This window comes from Macaca thibetana, chromosome 14, assembly GCF_024542745.1.
Source record: "Macaca thibetana thibetana isolate TM-01 chromosome 14, ASM2454274v1, whole genome shotgun sequence".
Classification (NCBI taxonomy): domain Eukaryota; kingdom Metazoa; phylum Chordata; class Mammalia; order Primates; family Cercopithecidae; genus Macaca; species Macaca thibetana.
Window position 1 is genome coordinate 64,530,884 of NC_065591.1, and position 26,428 is coordinate 64,557,311.

At 36.8% G+C, this 26,428-nt stretch overlaps 1 protein-coding gene across 1 annotated transcript in view; it reads right to left on the reverse strand.

The window, feature by feature from the left end:
• The window catches only part of FCHSD2 (FCH and double SH3 domains 2), a 339,502-nt gene that overhangs the window by 142,230 nt on the left and 170,844 nt on the right, over positions 1–26,428 (reverse strand). Inside the window, exons 5-8 of the mRNA XM_050756143.1 lie at positions 21,995–22,139; positions 13,795–13,928; positions 10,172–10,226; positions 9,187–9,315 (exon numbers count right to left, since the gene is read on the reverse strand). Of these exons, the coding sequence (XP_050612100.1) occupies positions 9,187–9,315; positions 10,172–10,226; positions 13,795–13,928; positions 21,995–22,139 (463 nt within the window). The remainder of the gene's footprint in view (positions 1–9,186; positions 9,316–10,171; positions 10,227–13,794; positions 13,929–21,994; positions 22,140–26,428) is intronic.

Below are 26,428 nucleotides of genomic sequence, written 5' to 3' on the forward strand. Positions count from 1 at the left end.
ATGTGGCCTTTAAGCATTTGAAATACAGCTACTGGGACTGAGAAACAGAATTGTAAAATGTATTTATTTTTAGTTACTTTAAGTAGTTACATGTACCAATGATAAAGGCACAAATATGATAATTAAAGGGCAGGCTGCAGATAGATTTGAGAATCATATGGTATTTATGGGAATTGAGTCACAATGATTACTCTCTCCAAGAAAGAGGGCATTAAAAAAAAAGGATATAAAGCAACAGAAGCAGAGATTTAACAGAATTAAAGCAGAATTAAGCAGAATTTAATAGAATTGAAGACTTCCGTGCTAACTGATTAAGTGAACAGACATTAGGTGAATCAGAGGTGCAAGAGCTAGAGATGACAGAGAAACCAGAAGAGCCACAACTCACAATAAAAAAGATGAGTTATATATACCTACATATAAATGAGGAAGATTTTTGGAATTAATGTTTAGCCAGAAAAGCCAAAAAAGAACTTGGCTTTCTGTTCTTGGCTTATTTCACTTAACATAATGTCCTCTAGGGGCATCCATGTTATTGCAAAAGACAGGATTTCAATCTTTTTTATGGCTGAATAATATTTCATTGTGTATATATACTACATTTTCTTTATCCATGTATCCACTGATAGATACTGAGGTTGACTCCACATCTTAGCTATTGTGAATAGTGCTATAAGACATCTCTTCAATATACTGATTTCCATTCATTTGGATATATACCCAGCAGTAGAGAGTAGAATGGTGGTTACCAGAGGCTGGGAAGGGTAGGAAGGCGGGAACAATGAGAGGTTGGTTACGGGGTACAAAATTACAGTCAGATAGAAGGAATACATTCTATTGTTTAATAGCACAGCAGGGTGTCTATAGTTAACAATAATTTATTGTATATTCCAAAATAGGTAAGAGAAAAGATTTGGAAATGTTCTCAACACTCCACGATATACAATAAATATTTGAGGTGATGGATATCTCAATTACTCCCATTTGATCCTTACACATTGCACGCATGTATCAAAATGTCACACATACACTATAAATATATAGTTATTATGTATCAATTTTAGAAAGGATTTGTATATTAATGTTTTTCTCTTCATTTGATCAAAAAAAGTCTGCAAAAGATAAATCAAATTATATTTTCTAGATTTCTGCCATACAGAAACATGTTTATCTTTTGTTACCTCACCAAATTATCAACTAGCCCATTTATGTTTGGCTTCCACTGAAGAAATATTTGTCTAGAAATAAAGTCCTATTAAGAATTACTAAGCTTTTAAAAAATCTTTCATTAAATTGGCATTTGTTCTCTTTTCTACTATGACACATTGTATCTCAGTCTTCCTCATCCAAACCACAAAGAAAATATTTCACAAGCTTCTAAAAAATGTTAGTTCGTATATTGCACAAGAACATGCTATGATAAAGGAACATGTGAGGAACAAATTATCTCAAACCAGGTGAGTTGGTTTCTATAGATTTGATGAAATCAGTTATCTGATTTGCAGGGTCTAGCAATAGTTTTTTGTTTGTTTACTTTAGTTTAGAGTTTAAAGAAATCTGCCCGATGATATACAGACACAGAATGATATATTCAGTATCTGCTCTACTACTGGCATAAGAAATAAATAATATTTCTTGGGGAATCTGTCCAAATACTTGTATTTAGATACCAACATGAACTTACTATTTTTATTTCCTTTTTTTAAGAGATGAGGTCTCACTTTGTCACCCAGGCTGGAGTGCTGTGGCATGATCACAGTTAACTGTAGCCTTAAACTCCTGGGCTCAAGTTATCTTCCCACTTCAGCCTTCTGAGTAGCTGGGACTACAGGCACGTGCCACCACACCCAGCTAACTTTTAAATTTTTTTGTAAAATTTTTTGTAGAGAGACAGTCTCACTATGCTGCCCAGGCTGGTCTCAAACTCTTGGACTCAAGAGATCCTCAGCCTCCCAAAGTGCTGGGAATATAGGCATAAGCCACTGTGCCTGGCCTGATCTTATTCTTCAGAATAATTAGGCTAGGGGAAAATAAAACTGGAGGAATCATATTACCTGACTTCAAATTATACTACAGAGCCATAGTAACCAAAACAGTATGGTACTGGCATAAAAACAGACACACAGACCAATGAAACAGAAGACAGAACCCAGAATTAAATCCACACATCTACAGTGAACTCATTTTCAACAATGGTGCCAAGAAGATACATTCGGGGAAAAGTGCTGGGAAAACTGGATATCCATATGTAGAAGAATGAAACTAGACCCCTATCTCTCACTATATACAAAAATCAAATAAAAATGAATTAAAGACTTAAATCTAAGACCTCAAACTATGAATTTTTTTTTTTTTTTTTTTTTTTTGAGACAGAGTCTTGCTCTATCACCCAGGCTGGAGTGCAGTGGCATGATCTCGGCACACTGCAACCTCCACTTCCTGGTTCAAGCGATTCTCCTGCTTCAGCCTCCCGAGTAGCTGGGACTATGGGTGCTCGCCACCACACCCAGCTAATTTTTGTATTTTTAGTAAAGACAGGGTTTCATCATATTGGCCAGGGTGGTCTTGAACTCCTAACCTTGTGATCTGCCTGCCTCAGCCTCCCAAAGTGCTGGGATTACAGGCATGAGCCACCACACCCAGCCCAAAACTATGAAAATAAAGCACTGGGGGAAATTCTCCAAGACAGTGGACTGGGCAAAGATTTCTTGAGTAATATCCTGTAAGCACAGGGATATTACTCAAGATATTTTTGGTTGAATAATATTTCAATGTGTATATATACTACATTTTATTTATCCATTTATTCACTGATGGACACTTAGGTTGATTCTACATCTTAGCTATTGTGAATAGTGCTATAAGACATCTCTTATAGCAACCAAAGCAAAAATGGACAAATGGGATCACATCGAGTTAAAAAACTTCTACACAGCAAACTAACAATCAACAAAATGAAGAGACAGCCCATGGAATAGGAAAAAAAAATTTGTAAACTAGCTGACAAGGGATTAATAACCAGAAAATATAAGGAGCACAAACAATTCTATAGGAAAAAAAATCTAATAATCTAATTTTTAAAATGAGCAAAAGCATCATCACTGGCCATCAAAGAAATGCAAATCAAAACCACAATGAGATACCATCTCACACCACTTAGAATGGTGATCATTAAAAAGTCAGGAAACAAAAGCTGCTGGAGAGGATGTTGAGAAACAGGAACACTTTTACACCATTGGTGGGACTGTAAACTAGTTCAACCATTGTGAAAGACAGTGTGGTGATTCCTGAAGGATCTAGAACTAGAAATACCATTTGACCCAGCCATCCCATTACTCGGTATATACCCAAAGGATTATAAATCATGCTGCTATAAAGACACATGCACACATATGTTTACTGCGGCACTATTCACAATAGCAAAGACTTGGAGCCAACCCAAATGTCCATCAATGATAGAGTGGATTAAGAAAATGTGGCACATATACACCATGGAATACTATGCAGCCACAAAAAAGGATGAGTTCATGTCCTTAGTAAGGACATGGATGCAGCTGGAAAACATCATTCTGAGCGAACTATCACAAGGGCAGAAAACCAAACACCGCATGTTCTCACTCACAGGTGGGAATTAAACAATGAGAACACTTGGACACAGGGTGGGGAACATCACACACAGGGGCCTGTCATGGGGTGGAGGGAGTAGGGAGGGATAGCATTAGGAGATATACCTAATGTAAACGATGAGTTAACGGGTGCAGCACACCAACATGGTACATATATACATATGTAACAAACCTGCACATTGTGCACATGTACCCCAGAACCTAAAGTATAATAAAAAAATAAAAATAAAAAATAAAAATGAGCAAAAGATCTAAATAGACATTTCTCAAAAGAAGTCACATAAACGGCAAGCAGGCATATAAAAAGGCGCTCAACATCAACTGATCATCAGAGAAATGCAAATCAAAACTATAATTAGATAGCATGTCATCCCAGTTCAAATGACTTTTATCCAAAAGACAGGTGATATGTTTGGCTCTGTGTCCCCACCCAAATCTCATCTCATATTGTAATCCCCATGTATCAGGGGAGGGTCCTGGTGGGAGGTGAATGGCTTATGGGGGTGATTTCCCCAATGCTGTTCTCATGATTGTGACTGAGTTCTCATGATATCTGATGGTTTAAAAGTGGCATTTCCCCCTTTGCTTTCTCTCTCCTACCATCATGTGAAGAAGGTACTTGATTCTCCTTCACTTTCTACCATGATTGTAAGTTTCCTGAGGCCTCTGCAGCCATGCGGAACTGTGAGTCAATTAAACCTTTCTTCTTCATAAACTACCCAGTCTCAGGTAGTTCTTTTCTTTTTTTTTTTTTTTCTTTTGTTTTTTTTGAGATGAAGTCTCACTCTGTCACCCAAGCTGGAGTACAGTGGTGTGATCTTGGCTCACTGCAACCTCCACCTACCTCTCAGGTTCAAGCGATTCTCATGCCTCAGCCCCCCTGAGTAGCTGGGACTACACGTGCACGCCTCCACGCCCAGCTAATATTCTGTATTTTCAGTAGAGATGGAGTTTCACCATGTTGGCAGGCTGGTCTCAAACTCCTGACCTCAGGTGATCCGCCCACCTCGGCCTCCCAAGGTGCTGGGATTACAGGCTTGCGCCACTTACCACGCCCGGCCACAGGTAGTTCTTTAAAGCAGTGTGAAAACGAACTAATACAACAGGCAATAAAACATGCTGGTAAGGATGTGGAGAAAACAGAACCCTCATGCATTAAAACTACTATGGAAAAATTACAAGTCCAATAAAAGAAATGAACTGTAAAGTTGAAGAAGTCACCCAAAAAGTAGAACACAATGACAAGGACAGAAAATAAGAAAGAAATGAAATTTAAAGAAGCAGGCTAGGAGACATCATATCTTAATAATGGGAAGTTTCAGAAAGAGAAAACAAAGGGCAAAAATTAATCCAAGAAATCAAAGGGTACACTGAGAATATTCCATAAACTTCTAAAAAAGAAAAAACAAACAATTAGATCAGATACGAATAATCAAGAACTAGGATGACTTTGGATTCTCAATACTTACACAGTAAACAAGAAAACAATGAGGTATGGACTCCAATATTTGAATGACAAGAGTTTTCAAGCTTTAATTCTATATCCAAGTACAAGCACAGAATATGCCATTTTCTAAACATAGTATCTCAAAAAACTTACTTCCCATGCCTACTTTTTCAAGAAGGTACTGGAAGATGTGCTCTACCAAAGGACAGTGTAAATAAAGAAAAAATAAGACATATCATAAAGAAAACTGAAGATCTAACACAACAGAGACATACAGGAAGATCTCAGGATAAATACTTGCATCTGACACAGAGGGCAACTAGTCCAGATCAGAAGAATGTAATTCAAAAGACAGTTATAATGACGGTTGTTATCACTAAGATAACAACTGCTAATGTAAGAAAGAATGTCCAGGAAATACGAAGAGAACATAAAATAATTGTTCTGTTCCCTAAGAAGGCAGGAGGGGATGAGATATAATCCAAAGCTGAGGTGAAAAGATCACCTTTAGACAGGAACAACTGCTACTGAGACTCTGGAAGAGTCTTGAACACAGATGAAGTCAGATAGTGGACAATAATGAAGCTGCCTTCCAACGGTTTCCACTGTCTCTGTAAATTAGGAAGAAAACCCACTTGCTAAGCATAAAAGAGGTGGTTGAAATAACTGTTAAAAATAGTAGGAAAAGTTAACTAGGGAAAAACAGTAGGCTATCTAAGCAGTGTTGAGACTGCTGCACTGGTTCCCCTATTAATTTATGATCATGAATCTGCTCTGTCAAAACTTTTCTTCAGCAGTACTTGGCTGCTTAGATACAGATTATCCAGTTACGGGGGCTCATCAGAGTTACCACTTCATTTCATTTGGAGAAGGGCAAAGATAAGAATATAAGTTAGAGAATTATTTAAATAATGAGCTATGAACTTTAACAAGGATAATGAAGAAAATGAGAAAGGATAATATGTATTAAGTGGTTAGGATAATGCCAAGGCAATATTAAGCAATAAAAAAGATAGCTATTATTATTAACTAACCACAGTCCTCCAGTGGTAAGTGATTTCCATCACTCTAATTTGCAATCATCTATATAAATATATCTCTCTCTTGCTCTCTTCTACCATAACAAGCTCTTTGAGGATGAGCAGTGTGTCTTACTCATCTTTGTCTCTTCCCAAAGCCTAACTCAGTAGTTAGCACGCTGTAAGAGGCTCTTAAATGTGTATGATTAAACCAACAAATCAAATACCCTGCCTTTAAGCTACCCATATAGGGCATTATCAATTAACATTAATTCAGAAAAATAGATATCTCCTTAACATTCATTTAGAAAAAAATATTTTCAAGAAAGGCATCTAAGGGCCACTGTCAATTCAATGGTGGAAATTTACTAAGTAGCTAATAGCATGATTGATAGGAATTTTCCAGTACTGTAGACTACAGAATTAGCATGAGGAAGAAAATCAGTTAATGCACAGTACATGAAAACTGAAAATATGTTTTCTCATTTTTAAGGGGCAGGAGGGACCAACCCCTGCCTCTATTTTTAATCAGTTTAGTACCCCACAATGTTTCATTAAATGAATACTCCAAAGCACAACCTACCCAATGCTGATCAAATATATGCATAAAGACTTCAAAGTAAGTTCAAGAACACATACTAATCTGTGAGCTGGCCAGCCCTTTAACTTCCTCTTTGCTTTAGGCAGAGAGCAGATCCCCCAAATAAGAATGTACCTTCCCTGGTTTGTTTATTTATTTATTTATTTATTTATTTATTTATTTTTGAGACGGAGTCTTTTGGCTGTAGATGCAATTGAAAAAAAAAAGGATTTGATTTTTGCTGTTGCTTAAGCTAATATAATGTTCATTTAAAAATATTCATAGGGAAAAATATACAGCTTTGATACAATAGTAGACATATATAGGATATAGTGAATTACAACCTTAAGTGCAAGCGGTGCTAAAAATCATCTTTAGTAAATGCATTCTTTGAAACTGTTGGTCCTTGTAAGTCTGAAGCACTATGTAATACCTAATATGATATTAAAACCGGCCAGGCCAAGCAGCTCACCCCTATAATTTCAGTATTTTGGGAGGCTGAGGTGGGAGGATCTCTTAAGCCCAGGAGTTGAAGACTAGCCTGGGCAACAAAGTGAGACCCCGTCTCTACAAAAAAAAAAAAAAAATTAGCTTGGTATGGTGGCAGGCACCTGTGGTCCTGGCTACATAGGAGGCTGAGGCAAGAGGATCCCTGAGACCAGGAGGTTCAGGATGCAGTGTGCCATGTTCAAGCCACTGCACTCCAGTCTGTATGACAGAGTGAGACCGTGTCTCAAAAAATATATATACTAAAACACCTAAACCTCTAGGTCTAATACTTTATGGAAAATATATGCAGAGTTCTCATGAGAGATGACAAAACAGTTCTTTGTCTCTGTATTTTCTAACCTGTATTCTAATAAGCAGAAGTCATAACAGAAGCTAGGAAAAGGGGATTTCAGGCAGTGAACAAAAAGGAAAGAAAAAAGTGTTTTGCAATAGGATACTTCTTAGTCCAATTGGACTCCCTTCAATACTCTTGTTTTTGCCTGAAGGTCCCAGGAACTGTCCCATCTCTACTTTCAAGGAAATAACTTGCAGTTTCTGTCCAGAGTTGACCTCCTTCCCAGAGCTATTATAGAAAAAAGAGCACCTGCTCTGGCTGCATCCCCATTCACAATTGCTGATGTGTAAATTAAGCAATTCAACTACAGCAATGTGTGTGTTTGTCAGTCATTAAGAACAATACATTTGAGGGGGATGGGTTGAAAAAAAAAGAAAAAAGAAAATGACAAAATGTCTGGGTTTTGGGAAAACAGGAAAGAATGACAGATACAATCCAAAGCAGAGCTTGTCTGCCAGCAACAAGGGAGAAATCTGGCAACAGATTAAAAGGTTTCCTTTTCCTCTACCCTCTTCTCTTTACTTTAGTGAAAGTTAAAGACACATCATAGGTGGTATAAACAGGGAAAGGCTAGATCAAGTTTGGGTACACAAACTGTAATCGAATCTATCTGCATTTCAGAGTAACACCCAGAGGACATCTTCAGATAGTTACTGAACATATTCTTTTGTTTGTCCCATACGCAGCTCAAAATCATCAAATAGTAATGTGCAATTTACCTATAAATTCAGGATAAACTTAATGAAATTTTTTAAAAATCTAAGTTTTTTAGAAATAAAAAATAGCCAAGCAGGCTCACACCTGTAATCCCAGCATTTTGGGAAGCTTAGGAGGGAGGATTACTTGAAGCCAGTTTGACGCCAGCCTGGCCAACACAGCAAGACTCCTGTTTCTAAAAATAAAAAAAAGGAGCCAGGCATGGTAGCATGCACCTGGATCCCAGCTACTCAGGAAGATGAGGTGAGAGGATCTCTTGAGCCTAGGAGTTCAAGGCTGCAGTGAGCCGTGATCATCACTGCACTCCAGTCTGGACAACAGAGTGAGACCCTGTCTCTAAAAAATTAAAATTAAAAAAAGCTTCATAATTATCATTAGACATAGTTGTGGCCAAAATTCTAGTTAATAAAAACTTCGGGCTAAGAGATACACTATAAAAATACATTTTAATAGAAATATTCTTTTGCATAAAACTTTTCTTACATTTTTCAAAAAATACAGATACAATATAACAAAAATTATGCTAAAATATCAGTCTTTCTCTGATGATTCAGAAGATACCTGAAGATTCTGCCTAGCTTCAATAATTTATTGAAACCATGACATGAGTCTTATAAAATAGCTCAGAAGTATTTTCCCAGTTTGAGTTATTTTATTTCTTATATCACTCTTGTATCTTCTATATCAATAACCACTAAATAACAAATGTTTGCTGCACCTAGGGAGTATTATAATCCTTTACTGTGACTTCTCTGTAAACATTTTCTGAACTAAAAATTAACTCTAAATTATCTGAAACAGATGCTATCCAAACAATAACAAGTATATTCCAAAGAGATGCAACATAGCCTGGTTACTCTTCTATAGATTCAATCCCATAAACCCAACATCCAACTCAAGTTGTTTTTGTTTTTAATGAAGTAAAATTACCATAGATACAAAAGCTGCATTACCTTCATAATGTTAACTAAATCTGTTTGATAGTAGCGATCCTGATGTGCATTTGCTGCCGCTAGGGTAAGAAGATAATCATTCCTTGCGTGGGTAGCTTTGGAATTACACTCAGATCGCCGGGCTTTTAACTAAAACATAGCAAAAAAAAAAAATAATAATCACAATCAGTCCAAATTGATATTGTACTGCAAAACACAGGAATCCTACTCTTAGTCTGCAATTAATGGCTCCCCAACAAGAATAAAGGTAACCATGTGGGGAAAACATTTATACGTATATAAAAATTATTCATCACTACTGAGGAATGAAACAGTGACTAGAACTGTTATACAGGGTACGAACAATTTCAAATATTTGCTTAACATACTTCTAAAGCTTTGTAAATAACTTAAAAATATTTTGCCCATTTTATTCAAATGAGTAAATAAAGGTTCTGAAATTAAGTACCTTATCTTCAAAGGTATGGGTAAATCTAGTGGAGTTAGAAAATAGTTTTCTAAAAATCAGCACTCCTAATGTGCCAGATGAACTGCATGCTAGTTTGAAGCCTGGCAGCCACAGCCAGGTCTCTAAGCTTACTTAATCAGGCATTCTACAGTGTGAAGTTTTCAAAGGAAAAACTCACTCACATCTGGCCCAGAATATCACTCAAGGGTCTAAATCTAAATGAAATAGATTTTGTAGAGCTTTCCAAAGCCCCCGGGTTAAGTTTCTTGGACTAAGAGCTAAAGACAACAGGCTACCTAAGCAGGTAAGGTATAGAAACTTATCCCTAATTCAGTCTTGAAAAGCAAGTGTGTCCAAGGTGTTGACAACTGGGTGAAAAACCCCCATGAACTGGGAGGGAAAGTTCCTCCCTGAGTCAGTGACTTTAGAATGCTTCTCTAAGGTAGAAATAATTCACCTCCACCCTCAAAGATCCAATCCTCTGTTTTACAAGCTAAGAGGTTTCTCAGTTGTGAAATATACTTACTGAAAACTTACCTTTACACTTGCCTTCTGTAAACTGATTCTTGATTGAAAAAGACTAAGTTTAGATCTATAATAAAAATAGAAAACTGTGTTTAATAAAATCATCTAATTATATCACAATAAAATTATTAAATATATTATTAAATTTTAAAAATAATCTTTTTTGAAGATATTGTTCTAAAAAAGAATGAAAAAATGGAAAACCAAGAGTAATGATTATTTTCCTTTATTTTACTACAGGAAGAATTTAATATTATGGTAAAACAGGAAATACTGGGATTAATATAAGAAAAATAACCAGAATGACCCCCCCAAAAAAAACTTGACAAAAAAAAAAATCAAAATATATTGTTGTCTCCTAATAAACAAAAGCCATCAAACTATAGACTATTCTCTCAGTACCATACAACTTCACACACTTTAGTTCCTGCAAAGGTTAGAGAGACCCAGGGACAACCAACCTATGGACGCAAGCGTCAGCAAACTTTCGGGGCTGTGTGTGAAAGACTCTAACAAGACCAGGAATGCAATAATCCAATCAACAGGCTCTATGAAGTCCTTACTTCTATTATTTCCCCCATTAAAAGTACTTCTTGTTTGGGTACCTGCCTGTGTGCCTCCTCTGCTCTAAAAGGGTATTCTGAACTTACTGAGAAAGTCCTGGGACTCTCTGCTCTGTATGATGTAATCTTCTCCCACTCTGTGTTCTTATCTCCCTTGATCCTTTTTCAGTTTGGGAGAATAACCATAATCTAACAATCAGTAGTACAAACATGTTGATTTTACCCAAACAGCTAGAGAAAACCATATGGAGAAAGTCAACAGACAAATGCTAGGAAACAAGCAACACTCCCAGGACCAGTGATTTTTTTTTTTAAAGCTGCAATGTTTGTCTTGACTTCAGTGTCACGGTGATTTCCATGGGAGAATTCAATACATGTGCTGGCAGCCGTGCCTCATGAAGTAAAGTTGCTGCCCAGTTTGGGACTAGATGATGGAGCAGTTAGTCTTTGCAAAGCCAGTGTGAAGAGGATAGGAAAAGCAGCCTCTTATTTTTCTAACAAGAGAAAACATTCAGGGTTGAACACATATGCAGCCCAACTACTTTCCCAACTATTAAAAAAATTGGGTTTAAAAGATCCCTGTTATTTTTTACCTTGTCATAGTCATATCTCATAATTTTTTTTTATTAATCATATTCCTGTTCATTTTATCTAGAAAAGTAAAGGCCACAAACTCAAATCTCTGAGAAAGCCTTTTCAGAATAAGACTGTGTTTGGAGATATTCCCAGTTCTCCTTTTTTTAGTCATTATCCAAATAGGCTGAGTTGCATGTAGATCTTCCAATATAAGGTTTTAAGTTTCTGGCTTCTGCTTTATTTCCTAATCCTAATATACTTCTTGTGCAGTATTAAGGTAGGTATTAGTGATAGATAGAATAAGATAGTACCTGTTCTCAAAGATTGCAATCTAGAAAAAATAAGGCAGGATTTTTACACCCAAACACTACAAAATAATGAACTATACCGTGTGCTACTCTTTACCACCTACCCTTCAAAATTTATGTCCCTTGGGGTTCCAAACTCAACTTCTCATCTATTCTATACATAATTTTCTTCTTGTAACTACCATCTGATAGGCAACTGACCCTCAAAGCAAGATCTTGAGGCCCAAATTCTCATTTAAGTGCCAGATATTTGACTACCTTCCAAACATATTCACCCGTGTTTCCCACGCTCTTCAGAATAAACATATCCAAAATGAAATTCATCATCTCCTTCAAATTGTATCCCTCTTCCTTCTATGGTCTCTCCTAAGGCGTGCATCTCCACACCATCTGTCAAATCATCTATCAAAACTATAGGTAGTACAGTTTAACTTCCCCTTCCTGATCTTCCTCCTCAACTCTACTTAGAAAATTTATACTCATTCCTCAAGATTCTATCCAAACATCACCTCTTCTATAAAGCTTTCCTTTATCATTCGGCAAAATTAACCTCTATATTTTCTATGCTTTCCTAAGAGTGTTTTCACATCACTACTGCAAATAAGTTATTAGTTAATATTAAGTGACTTTAGACACTTAATTTCTTTTAGTTTCTAATTCCAGGCCTTAAACTCCTTGAGGGCACAAAGCTTACCTTACTAATCTCTGTACTCACTGTACCCAATATAAAGTATTCAACAAAGAGCAAATAAATGAAGATAAAGAGGCATTCCTTACTCTATAGTTGAAAAGTTAACACTAGTGTGTCTAGCTTGCTGTATCCCCTCCGAATTTGGGTCATGTTAGAAGGCAATTCCTTGTGATCAGCTCTATGAACTAGACCCTATCAAATCCCCATTTCTCAGAAACAGCCCTCCACTGTGCTCATGTTCATCCTGTGGGCTGTGGCTAAATTAGGTGTTTATACATTCTTTACAAATCTGTCAATTCTCTGTTCTGGGATCTCTGAAAGTTTAAGAAAACAAGTTTCTAAAAATGACTATGACAGTATATTCCCAATGGAGATCTAATATAAAAACTTCAGGTCTTATTGAGATGATGGGTTCATTGATTCTATAAAAGTACAGGAAATATTTGTATGTTCAAAGAATAAAACAATAAATACAGTAAAATAAACTAGGGAAATATTAAATGTGCTTTCCTATAACATCAAGTCCTTCATGAATACTCACTAGCCGTTGATAAACCAGGGAGCCCCTGAATTTTCACAAGTTGCTTATAAGCTTGCTTATATTTCTTGTGCATAAAAACCGTATTAGAAAGACACCCCCTTCCTTGCTGGTCTGTTTGTACAAGTGTTCAAAGACTTTCTGAGTTTGTGACTAGGAGTTCAGACTCCTAGATTTTGCATCAGTCAGCACACTGAACCAGAGTCTCAGCTCTCCTTCTCACAGACCTCTTCAGAGTCCAATTCTATAACATGCTTTTTCTCATCAACTTTTTATCTTGCCTTAAATTGTCATTGCAAAAATCTCTATTACACTGCTTGCTTTATATCACCTTCTATTACCAGTTGCCAGTTCCTTCTTTTCCTACTTATTCTTTAAAAAAAAAGGTCTTATAATTCACATACATTGAAAGGGAAATTCATACAATTGCTAAAGCATACATGAAAAATTATATATATATATGCTAGATTTTTGTGTAAAAGAAAAAAACAGTGCCTGGGGCAGGGTTTCTACATGGAGGTCAGTGCTCTTGTTCACTTGATGTGTTCATGGACCTTCAGTGGCATCTTGAGGATCACAGGGATTTCCAACTACAACTGATTGAGAGTCCAGCATGAGAAAAAAGAGGCTCTTAAACCCTGATATTCAGATACCACAGCAGTGACTTTAGGCTTTTGATAAGCTTTCAAGTCTGTAAATATAATGTTCATTTACCTTCTTTTTCAAAATTCAATTTAATGTGAAAAACTGACTAATCTAATATTCCCATTTTGCTATATTAATTCAGATAAAAATCAGCCAATTAAAAAAAGTGACCTAAAGTATATAACATATGTAGGTCAAATGAAACCACCACTACCTGAGAATAGGTCCATGCTCACTACTAATAGAGAACAAACTATTAGCAACAATAACATTTATTTGCATAATTATTTTCTCAGAAATGTTAAAACACATACTTTGCCTCGATGTCAGCTTTCTCTCGTACTGCATGAGCCATCTGTTCAGTCTCAAAGTATTTCTTTTTGCCTTTAGCTAAATCTTTCACTGTCTCTTGTAATTCAGTTTGGATCTTTGTCAACTGGTCCACACACTATAAAATACAAAAGTACAATCATTATGATTTTAGTTTTCAGGCTTACAGAAAATGGCTTCATCCTAAGGACTATACACTATGCCTTCAGGATGGAAACCCAGGAGAAAAGTCAGTACTTTCAGTGTCCTTCAAGTTGCAAATTAAAATCCTGTGATTTAAAATCCTGGTATTTCCATCTCAAGTACTACACATCAAACAGTGTCACAGTTTGCCTAACAACTATACATTGAGAAATAACCCGAGTGCTGCTGATGACTGACATTAAGGTAAGACATGGAAGAGCAACTACAAAACATGTTCTTACTGTTGGAGATACTGTGATAATAAAAGCAAAAGAATAAGGTAATTCTGTATTTCCCCATCATCTTAATAAAGTCTCTATGTTTGGGTAACTGATAGTGCAAGGGGTACTGAAGAATTCACCCCTTAGACAAGAGGGAGTGACCCCTGAGTAGTCTGACTTGGTAAGTCCAAGGTGAACAAGAGAAGCAGGAAACCTGGGTACCACATAACAATTATTACTCAAAACCATCCCCTGCCCAACTCCTTGGATACACATATACATTCGAGGAAAAGGGATGGACGTAACAACTAAAACAACGTTTAGTCAATTAACTCTTATAACACATTGGGGCCAAAGCAATACTGCTTCAGGACCCTTCTGAGTATCCAAAGGAGATTGACCCCACTTTGAAACAAACCACTGAGAAGTTTCACCAGCCTGAGGCCAGCTTAGAGCAGTCACATCTAAAAACTTCTAAGCCTGAAACAGCACTGGCAGAGATTGACAAAAGCTCAGCAAAGCAGAAGGACACATTGGTGAGGGATTATTGTGCAAGGGTGAATAGTGTGGAGGAGGGCAAGGATATCAGAAGAACCAGGATAAAAAAAGGATAAACTTAACCATATGACATACAGGCCAGACTTTCCCAGAAACTGCTAGGTGTTAAGAAAGGACTACAGGGGATGAGAGATCTAGAAGATTCTGCATGGACAGATAAAAGCAAAATAACCACTCATATTTATTAAGCACTTAATAAGTGTTAGTCTGTGAAGGAAAAGGTTAAAAAAAAAAAACACAAAATAAAACAAAACTTTTCCCCTCTGCATGAAACTGGGCCTTTGCTCAACTTTCTAGATCTGTGTTTCAATAGAAACCTGATGAGAAGACACAATGTCAGCTGTGTTGTTAGGCAACATTGCTTATAAACCCTGGTAGGCAAACTGCATCAATTTGAGATAAGCTAAAAATTAACTATAAATATCTGATAGAAAAGCCATTGCTTTGGGCTTCTGTGAGTATGGTGTATCTGGACATGTCCCTTACAGGACCCTGGAAGCTCTGTCTATAGAGTTGTTGTAAAAAAATTTTAGTCTCCTTTAGGGGCTAAAACTGGCCCTGCAAATGTGAGTCTTACTCCCTTGTCCTAGACCTGCCACTTGGAGGACCAAACAGAATGACTGGTTGGCTACGTGGACTGAGACATACAATAGTGGGAGAATTAATCCCATTGATGCTAGATGCTTCCCTACTGACACATTGTGTTCCCTGTACTCTGTCCTTCTCAGTAAACCTCTTGTCAGGTGTGGCCTATGACAGCCACGGGAGTCTGAATGCTTATTACTTCTAAAAAGACCCCTTGTGGGCACTGCACAAGTGCTATGTTTCGCACTTTACTGGCATTATCATATTTAGTCCTTGAAACAACTCTATGGAAAAGGTGGTAGTGGTAGTAGTAGTAGTAGTAGTAGTAGTAGTAGTGATCCCATTAAGATGAGAAAATAGACTCAGATGTTAAATAATTTATTCCGAGTCACACGGCAAGGATGTGATACCATTTACCATGCAACCCATTAAAGTGTGTACCCTAGTTCTGTGATGACCATGTTTCAAAAGTCTCTTATAGACACAGTTTATCTTAAAAGTAAGCTTTAAAAAACTGACATATAGTTCACATACAACAAAATTCACCTTTTTAAAGTATACAATTCAGTGGTGACAAGGTTGTTCAACCATCACTCTCCTTGAATTCCAAAACATTTTCTTACCCCCAAAAGAAACTCTGTATCCATTAGCTGTCACTCCTCATTTCTCCCCACCTCTAACAACAATTAATCTACTTTTTGTCTCTATGGAGTTCCTATTTGGGATATTTAGTACAAATGGAATCAGATAATATGTGGCCTTATGTGTCTCACTTCTTTCACTTACAAAACATTTTTAGGGTTCATTCAAGTTGTAGCAGGTATCAGTACTTCATTCCTTTTTATCACTGAATAGTATTTCATTATATATAAACTAAAAGTAAGCTTTTATCTTGCAGAAAGAAAAGTTGTCTTTCCCCCTAAATTGTAATAGTACTTATCAAATACAAAGCTTTTGTTTAATAAATGATATGATGACAACGTGACACTCCCATAAAGAAGTGCTGAACATCCTAATAACACTGTGTTTGCAGGTGTGAAGAGCTAAAAGCAGGCTTCATGGCTACAATTCGATATTAAGAACCAGAAACTGGGCCAGGTGCGGTGGCTTACACCTGTAATTTTAGCACTTTGGGAGGCTGAGAAAGTGAGATATCCTGAGCCCTGGAGTTCGAGACAACATAGTGAAACCTCATCTCTACAAAAAAAGTACAAAAATTAGCCAGGTGTGGTGGCAAGCACATGTAGTCCCAACTACTTGGGAGGCTGGGGTGGAAGGATCACTTGAGCCCTGGAGATTGAGGCTGCAGTGAGCCATGTTCATGCCACCGCACTCTAGCATGGGTGACAGAGCAGAGAAAAATTGTCTCAAAAAAAAAAAAAAAAAAAAGAAGTTAAAAGTATAGTCTCTGAGTATGACACAGACACAATAATAAACTTGCTAATAATTTGAATATAAGAATAAAAATAAAAGTAACCTGGGCCAACACATCAAAGTCCTATAAATGATTAGGTTCTCTAACCCAGTAATAATGCCCTGGAAATTTATCCTAAGAAAAAAATATAAAAAGTTAATTTTTACTGTAGACTTAAGGGTAATGTCCAAAACCAGATGTAAGATTAAAGAAAGCAGAATGGAAAAATTCACAAAATAATAAAAAATAATAAACATAAAGGTTATGTAGAAACATGAAAAATTAGGAAACTGAGAGAATGAAGATAAAAGGAGTAAGAGAATTAAGTAGTCTACTATGGTGAAGGCATTTACATGTATTTTTCTATAAACCTGTTTCAATATTAAGCTTTGTTTTAAAAGCATTGTATAGGATTTGGAATTAGGAAGTAGTAGTATATTCAAGTTCCCACTCTGTTATTTACTACCTAAGTCTCTTTAATATTTTTAGCTTTAATTTTATCATTTGTAAAATAATAATACTTAAATACTATCAGGGTTGTATAAAAATCAAATGAGACTATAATGGATATAGTAGCAGTCTGCAAACTCTAAAGTGTTACACAAATGTGAACCACAATATTTCAAGGAAGGTAAGTAAACTCTAGTATACATGAGAAAGATACGGACAAAAGTATGGTTAAGTAAACATAAGAATGGCAAAAAGCCTTAAATTATTATGGCTCTTGTTCTAATTTTTAAGTAAATGTCAACATATAGAAAATAATTTTGAAAAATGTAATAATTCTCATAATCCTCATTATAAACTGGGGCTCTTCAGAATTGTAATATAACTGTGTTTATCCTTCAAGCATTATAAAATAGCCAAATTAGAGAAAATCTTAAAAAGAACATGAACTTTAAAATGTTACAGAGGAAGAATTTTAAGTCAGATTGGTTCTGATCATAACAGAACAACTTGGATCAGACTACCTTTCTCTAGTCTGGAAAGTGTAAAAGTTGGACAAAATGCGTTTTTTAAAAACTGCCAGCATTAAAGACCACAACCATACACTGGACTTAAAGGACTAAGACACATGGGAGAAGAGGAATACACCAAGGTAAGTCTTAAATTCAACTTGGCTTTTTTCTCAGGGCATTTGTTGAATCACAGTATAAAGAAATAGGACAGAAACAGAAAGTGGCATTCTTACTAGACTGGGGGGACAGAGGTTGGAGTTTAGGGATGCCAAAAGAACAGGAACTTGAGAGGTAAGGGTCTAGAAAGAGGGGTACTGCAGAAAAGTAAGTCCAAAAGTCTGTATGCAATTTCCCCTTCGGTTAACAGACAACTTCTAAAAAGCAGGTGTTGGGTGAAATGCCAAGAAATCCAGTGGAGAACAGTAGCCGAGAGGCTAAAGAGTGAGCAGAGATCAGAGCATCAGAGCAGCTACATGACATTGAGAAGACAAAGGTTAGAGTTCAAGTCTTGTCAAAGTAGAAGGGTCTTGGTAAGCAACCTAGTTTAACCTTTCAGTTAAAACTCTAGGAGTAAGTGAAACAGAATAGCCCTAAAAAGCCTAAAACCAGAGATCCTAACGGAGAACCAAGGTGATCTAATAGCATTCTATCTGCCTGCCAGAAGAAAGCTTAACCCTCTTTGGAAATAACATCTTCCAGAGCCTCTATAATTTTTATTCATAATGTCCAACATTGTGAGTCATAACCAAACAGAAGATCCAAATAACCAAAAATCAAGAAAAACCGCAGGCAGTTAAAAGAGACCTACAGGCAATTAAGATAGTGAAATTATACAACAGAGATTAGTAGTAACATGTTTAAGAGGATAAAGGAAAAACATGGAGAACTGTACCAGAAACATGGAATGTATTATTTAAAAGTCAAATAAAAATCCTGGAACTGAAAAGTACATTAAGATTCCAAAAGATGAGGTTTTCTGTTTTGTTTTTGAGAAAGGGTCTCCCTCTGTCACCCAAGCTGGAGTGCAGTGGCATGATCTCGACTTACTGTAATCTCTACCTCCTGGGCTTAAGTGATCTTCCTGCCTCAACCTCCCAAGTAGCTGGGACTACAGGCATGAACCACCACACCTGGCTAATTTTTGCATTTTTTGTAGAGACAGGATTTCACCATGTTGGCCAGGCTGATCTTGAACTGAAATGATCCTCCCACCTCGACCTCTCAAAGTGCTGAAATTACAGGTGTGAGCCATCACTCCCGTCCCCAAAATATGAGTTTTTAAAGCAGATTCAAAATAGTAGAACAGTATATTAACAAACTTGTTAAATATTCAGATTGAAGTACACAGAGAAAAAAGGGTGGAAAACAGAAAATGCTAAAAAAGTAGAAAAGACATATGAACAGAGGCAAAAGGTCTAACAGCCAAAAAGTCATAAATGGGAGTTAAATAGAATTATCTTGCTAGAAGATTTTTATATTGTTCATGAGGTGGTAAAATACTAATTCAAGGTAGACTGTAATAAGTTAATTTGGACCAGGCGAGGTGGCTCATGCCTGTAAAACCTGCACTTTGAGAGGCTGAGGTGGGCAGATCACATGAGGTCAGGAGTTCAGGACCAGCCTGGCCAACGTGGTGAAACCCTGTCTCTACTAAAACACAATAAAATTAGCCAGGCGTGGTGGTACACGCCTGTAATCCCAACCACTCAGGAGACTGGGGTGGAAGGATCACCTGAGCCTGAGAGGCAGAGGCTGCAGTCAATGAGATCACGCCACTGCACTCTAGCCTGGGTGACAAGGCAAGACTCCGTCTCAAAAAAAAAAAAGGTAATATGGAACAAGGTTTGGAGAATAGTAAAATTAATGATTCAAGATAATGTAATAAGTTAGGGAGGCATATTAGATTCTCTAAGGTAATTACTAAAAGAATATAGGATTTAAAAAGTAAGAAGCTAATAGTGGAGGGAAAAATTGATATTAAAGAATATTAGATTGCTTAATATCATTAACCATCAGTGAAATATAGATCAAAGCCACAGTAAAATATTAATTACCTCACACCTGTTAGGAAGCTATTTTTTTAAAAAAAGATAACAAATGTCGGCAAGGCTGTAGAGAAATTGGAGCCCTTGTGCACTGTTGGTAGGAATGCCAAATCATGCAGGTGCTATGCAAAACAACTCTGGTCATTCGGGAAAAAGAAAAATCTGGGATTGCTACCTTTAAGATTTATGAATCTGGCACATTGGGGGTTACCATGTGGAGAGAGTTGTTAGTGAGTGAAGCCGTTCAGAAAAGCAGAGCTAATGGATGGAAAGAAAGTCTGAATTCTAATACCATCATTTGAACCCCTAGATCCATCCATGCTTGAAGTCCTTCAACTTTCAGTTATACAAGCAGATACATTCCCTTCTTGGCTTGAACAGTTTGAAGGAGGTTTCTGTCATTTGCTATCTCAGAGTCCTGACAGATTTACCCAATATGTACTGAATATTTAACAATTGCTTAGATGTAACATAAATAGATTATCAGCTATAATATAAAACAAGTTAATTCACAGACATGAGCATTTGTTGAATCTTACCAAAGATTTTGTTTTTCTTTTTTTTTTTTAGACAGTCTCACTGTCGCCCAGGCTGGAGTGCAGTGGCACAATCTCCGCTCACTGCAACCTCCACCTCCCGGGTTCAAGCAATTCTCCAGTCTCAGCCTCCCAAGTAGCTGGGACTATAGGCACATGCCACCATGCCTAGCTAATTTTTGTATTTTAGTAGAGATGGCGTTTCACCGTTTTAGCCAGGATGGTCTCGATCTCCTGACCTCGTGATCCGCCCACCTCGGCCTCCCAAAGTGCTGGGATTACAGGTGTGAGCCACTGCACCCGGCCTTACCAAACATTCTTTGCCCAGGAATGTCAATTAAATTCAAGTCTAAGACTACTTCATCAATGGAAGAGAAAAGAACCAGAGGTAGTTAAACTCTCAGAATATTCTGATACTGAGTAAGGTGGAACTTTCCAGTAATTCAATTAAATGTGACGAATGCACCGGAAATTTGAAATGCAGTATTTCCTCCTGGTTGGGAAGTTATACTAGTATTAATTCTCTGCCCCTACCTTCCACCTACTTTCTGCACAATCACACACACACACACACACACACACACACACACACACACACACACACACAACTTTCTTCCAACTCAAAATCACTGGCCAGTGACCACATAGGTTACTCACTATGTTTGTTTTGAAAGAGGTATTTTTTGGCAAAGATAAAACACAAGCATTCTTATACAAATATGTTAACTGACTAATATTAGGTGAGTGCTCTAAAGAAATTAACGTTTTACATAAAGACACATATACATTTAACATACTGATTTCAAGCCACTAGAATCATCTTTGGCAAATGGAAAATTGAGGGGTTTTGGGTGGGAAAGGTGTTTGTAAAAATGTTCTGAAAATCCAAATTACAATTAGAATCAAAACACTGGATGGCTTCCAAAATATTATTTCCCTAAATAATTACTTTAATATTTTCTTTCTTTTACTTTAATATTTTCTAAAGTATTAATACTTTCACAAAAAATTTTAATTACTTATTAGGTATAACGATACTCTCAATTTTTGTAACTCTATTTCCAAAAGAATGCAATTCAATCGCCTATTCAACAGCCAACTTTTCTAAAAAGTCAAATTAAGCAATGCCATTTTCCTATGAATGTTTTATTTCTGTGTAATAAAATACATCCATTTGAAAACATTTACTCATGTGTAACCCATATAAAGTTTAGAGTCCAACAGGGTTTTTAAAATAAGTTTTTTATATTTAGTCAAAATGTGTCAATTTCCTTTAATTATACAAAATGGGTCAAGTTGAAAGTAAGACAAATTAATGTAAACTTTTTTGAAGAATCAGTGGGATTAATAACCTTGTAACTATTCTAATATACACCAAACTATGCCGATATTGTGAAACTAAGTAGATCTATGTACATGAATTATGCCGAAAAGTGGTATTTCTAAAAAATATTTACTGAGCTTCTTGAATGTTCACGGATTTGAATTATATTCACTTTTAGCAGTTAATAAAACATAGTACTTAATGAGAACATGTTGAAATCAGAAAATCCTAGTAAAATGTCAACTAGAAAACATACAGGACCATATAAAGTTTTAAATAAGATTTAGCATAATCTTACAGATTACAAATGTAGCGCTGAGATATTAAAATGCATATAAGAGCAGAAATAAAAACAATACCCTTTTTAGTTGCTGTTCTTTTAAGCTTCTCACTGTCCTTGCAGGCTCAGAAATGAAGTTTTTATAGTTTTCACATATATTCATCCGAGACTGGGCTACCTGCATTGTTCCCTCGAGAAAAGATTTCCAAACGGGATACATGCTCCTAAATTCAAAGAGGGATAGAAAAGCATTAGGCAGGGAACAGTAAGAAAAAGTTGGCTAACCTTTCGCTCACAGGGTAGCACTGACAGAATACATGAATGTCTTCTTTAATGTATTTATACTGGCTTATGGGCAATATTTCAACACATGTAAGAAGCAACATGGCATATACTCTATTCCTCTTATAGCTCAGCAATAGGGAGTTTTGATTCATTAGCTATTCTTAACAATGGAGTAAAGTGCTACAAGAATTACAAAGCTCATACTATAAAAATCAGTGAATATTTCAGACTCTCCAAGTCTTTTGCTGTCACAAGGTCATAATTATGAGTATCAAGTTTTATTACTTCATTAAGGTATTTTCCTAATTTTACTAATAAGGTAACTGAGGCCCAGAGAGATTTTAAAGTATCACTTTAGGTCATATAAAAAGAAGGTGGCACTACTGAGATACAAGACAAAGATTGGGTACCTCTATATATAGTATATTGTCTTTCAATGACATCATATTACTCAAACTGACGCAGCTGGAAAAATATATCATGAACAACTGTTTATGTGCATGCAAAGTCTATTCTGTCTGACAAAATAAATCTATAATATTGTTTGCTCTACATCTGTCTTCCTGTTATAACAATGCTTAGCATCACACTGTGCTTTGGATTCATTCTAAGCAAGTCCCATCTCCTTTGATTGATAAATGTGCTCAGCAATCTCAGTCAAGTCAAGGAATTATTAATCCTTTGCTTTTTCTAGCCAATTTCCTCTTCAACTTTCTTTCCTACTTGCTAAATGCCTTAGTCAATTCTAGCATGCTCCTACACTATTTATATACACAATCAATAACTTATAACAATGGTAGTGCTTTATTTTTTAAAATGAGTCCTTAAAGTGAAATTCTGATATATTATAATATTCCTCTCCTGAGATTTCCCTTTTGTGGGAAATCCATATAGATTTTCAACCACAGCAAAATGTGGGACCACATGCTATACAGAATGCTCACTGTGGTCAACAGATGACAGTGTAGAAGAAAAGGAAAAATTGCCTGAGTTCCTATCTTATTTAGAAGTAAAGAAAAAAACTTGATAAACTATGGTTTTCAACCATGGAGTCTTACAAATTAGTTCATGTAACGTACCAGATGAATCAGTTTAGATGGAAATAGTCATTATTTAGGCAGAGGTGTATCACTATCCCTTTGGAAAGATTCAGTGTGTTGCACCAGCAAAAACTGTCAGCATAAAAGCACTGATGAAGTTAAGAACAGCAAAATGAACGCCCTCCATGGCCTCACTGCATGACAACCAATGGAACTTGCAATGTAAACTCACCGCAGGCTCTCCCTTCTAAGCAGTTCCAACAATTGATTTACTTGAAGAATGCACTGAGATAAAAATTCAGTACTACGATTTGTAACTACTAATTTATACTTAAAATATATTTTAAAATAATGAAGACAATGAAAAAGAACTATTATGGGCCGGGCGCGGTGGCTCAAGCCTGTAATCCCAGCACTTTGGGAGGCCGAGATGGGCGGATCACGAGGTCAGGAGATCGAGACCATCCTGGCTAACACGGTGAAACCCCCGTCTCTACTAAAAAATACAAAAAACTAGCCGGGTGAGGTGGCGGGCGCCTGTAGTCCCAACTACTTGGGAGGCTGAGGCAGGAGAATGGCGTAAACCCGGGAGGCGGAGCTTGCAGTGAGCTGAGATCCGGCCACTGCACTCCAGCCTGGGCGACAGAGCAAGACTCCGTCTTAAAAAAAAAAAAAAAAAAAAAAAAAAAAACTATTATGAATTGTGATAGGAAGAAAGAGAGGGAGGGAGAGACCATTCATCCACGTTCTTCTCTCAGTGTTAACACCCTCTTCTCTTTATCCCTTCTCCTAGGTAATAGCTGTTCGCCCTTCCAATCTCAGTTTAAATGTAACTTCCTTTGGGAAGTCTTTCATGATCACCACCAAGCCAACCCCCAAACTCAATCAAGTTACTCTTTGTCATTTGTTCACAGCTCCAGCACTTTTCTTTCAATTATAAATATTTTAATGCAATTGTTTATTAACGTCTGTCCCTCTCACTATAGTGAAAGCGCTATGAAGGCAGGAGTGTATGTCTTCCTATTGCATTCCTAGGGTCTAGCAAATAAAGAATGATTACAATAATATGTGTTGAATGAGTAAATAAATGAATGGATGAATGTATTAACTATGAAGACTGTACAGACAAATCCTTTCATTAAAAAGATAGTTTAAAAAGAGACCTTTAGAGTTTAGCAGATTTATAGCAGGGAAACATATCCTGAACACTGATATACCATGAAAAGCACAGAATTCAGTCACCAGTCAGAAGACCTAAGTTCAAGTTCTAGTTTTAACAAAATAATTATAAGCAGCACACTTCACTATACTTTCATTTCCTCAACTGGCAAATGGAGAAATAACAAATATTCCTGCACCACTTACCTCACAGGGTTATTTTAAAAATTAAATGCAAATGATATGAAAATTCACAATACACAGATTCTTTTAAATGAATAAACAGTAACAGTAGCAGAATTGTAACAGAAATAGAAGCACTTCTTGTTAACATAATAGTGGTATTCCCAATGGTAGTGGTGTTTTTCATTCCAATTAAGGAAAAATAATCACGGGTCATAGAGTGATTTTTAAAAAATTTTTATTTCACCAGGCACCAGGTTTCATATGAAGCAATTTTGAAGGATAAGAAAAGTATCAGCCAGCGTGGTGGCTCATGCCTGTAATCCTAGCACTCTGGGAGGTCGAGGTAGGCGGACTGTCTGAGGCCAGGAGTTCATGACCAGCCTGGCCAACATGGTGAAATCCCGTCTCTACTAAAAATACAAAAATTAGCCAGGCATTGTGGCTGGCGCCTATAACCCCACCAGCTACTCAGGAGGCTGAGACAGGAGAATCGCTTGAACCTGGAAGGCAGAGGTTGCAGTGAGCCAAGATGGCATCATTGCACTCCAGCCTGGGCAATGGAATGAGACTCCATCTCCAAAAAAAAAAAAAAAGTATCAAGCATACACGGTACTTTGCCATTCTACATATCTCATGGTAAGCACTATGTTATGTATTTTACATTTATCATATCATTTAATCCTCATCATAACTCTATAAGATAGGTATTATTCCCATTTTACAGGGGAGAAAAGTGAGGCTCAGAGAGGTTATGAAATTTTTCTAAGGCTACTCAACAGGAAATAGCACCTCCATGGTCATAACCTAGACTTTGCCATTACTAATAACTACTGCTTTGCTCTCATCCCAAGTTCAATCTTCTGATTTCTGACCAACACCTCCTGATTCTACTCACATCCTTTAGAATTCTGAGTCCAACAATTACTCAATCCTATAAGAACCCACAATCCATTTGGTCCTACCCCCTTTCCATTGTCTCTTGCCCCTCTCATGATCTCCCTTTTCAGTTCATTACCCAGTCTAGGTTTCATGGTCTACCCTTATAATCAATCCCTTATGTATGCCCTTATTACCCTTGCCTCTTTCTCTTTCCACCTTTATAACCTACAAGCTCCTACCTTGGTTAAATCTAAAACTGCTAAGATTATACCAAAGTATACAGAAGAATGTGGCTGAAGAAAAAGATAATTACGTTGCCTGGTCGCATTTTAAATTGATGTCAAATGAATGCTAGTAACCCCTTAGTGATACCCAGCAAGGGTACTATATTTCCTTAATCCATTCATTCAACCACCCTTCTACACAATTATTTCCCAACTTCTCTCTTCTCAAACCTCTAATACGAACACACTTGTAGCCAACAGTGGCAGTATCACAGGGCAATGTCCATATGTTCCCACCACATCTGCCAAACTCCTTGTCTCTGCACCCATACATTCTGCCAATCCTCCTATTACTTCCATGAACTACCCATGCTCTGAAGGCCAACTCCTCAAATTTACACTATATTATACAACCTCTCACTTAAGAATATCAATTCAAAACTCTACAATGTCAGTTTTTCCCTCTCTACTGGAGCATTCTTGTGAGCAAACACGCTATAATATCTCCATTTGAAAAATCTCCATCAAACCTCCATTTCTCTCCAGAATTGTCTAAAATTAGTGTTTCTACTTTCTCTTCTCTGGGTCTCTCAGTTCTATCCAAATCAGACTTTAGTGTCTACCACTTTTCTGAAATTGCTTGCCAAAGTCATCAAAGATCTTCCTATGGCTAGTCCAAATAGTTCAAGTCTTGATTCTATTACTCGACCTATCAGCAACACTGACCTACTTCATCCTTCT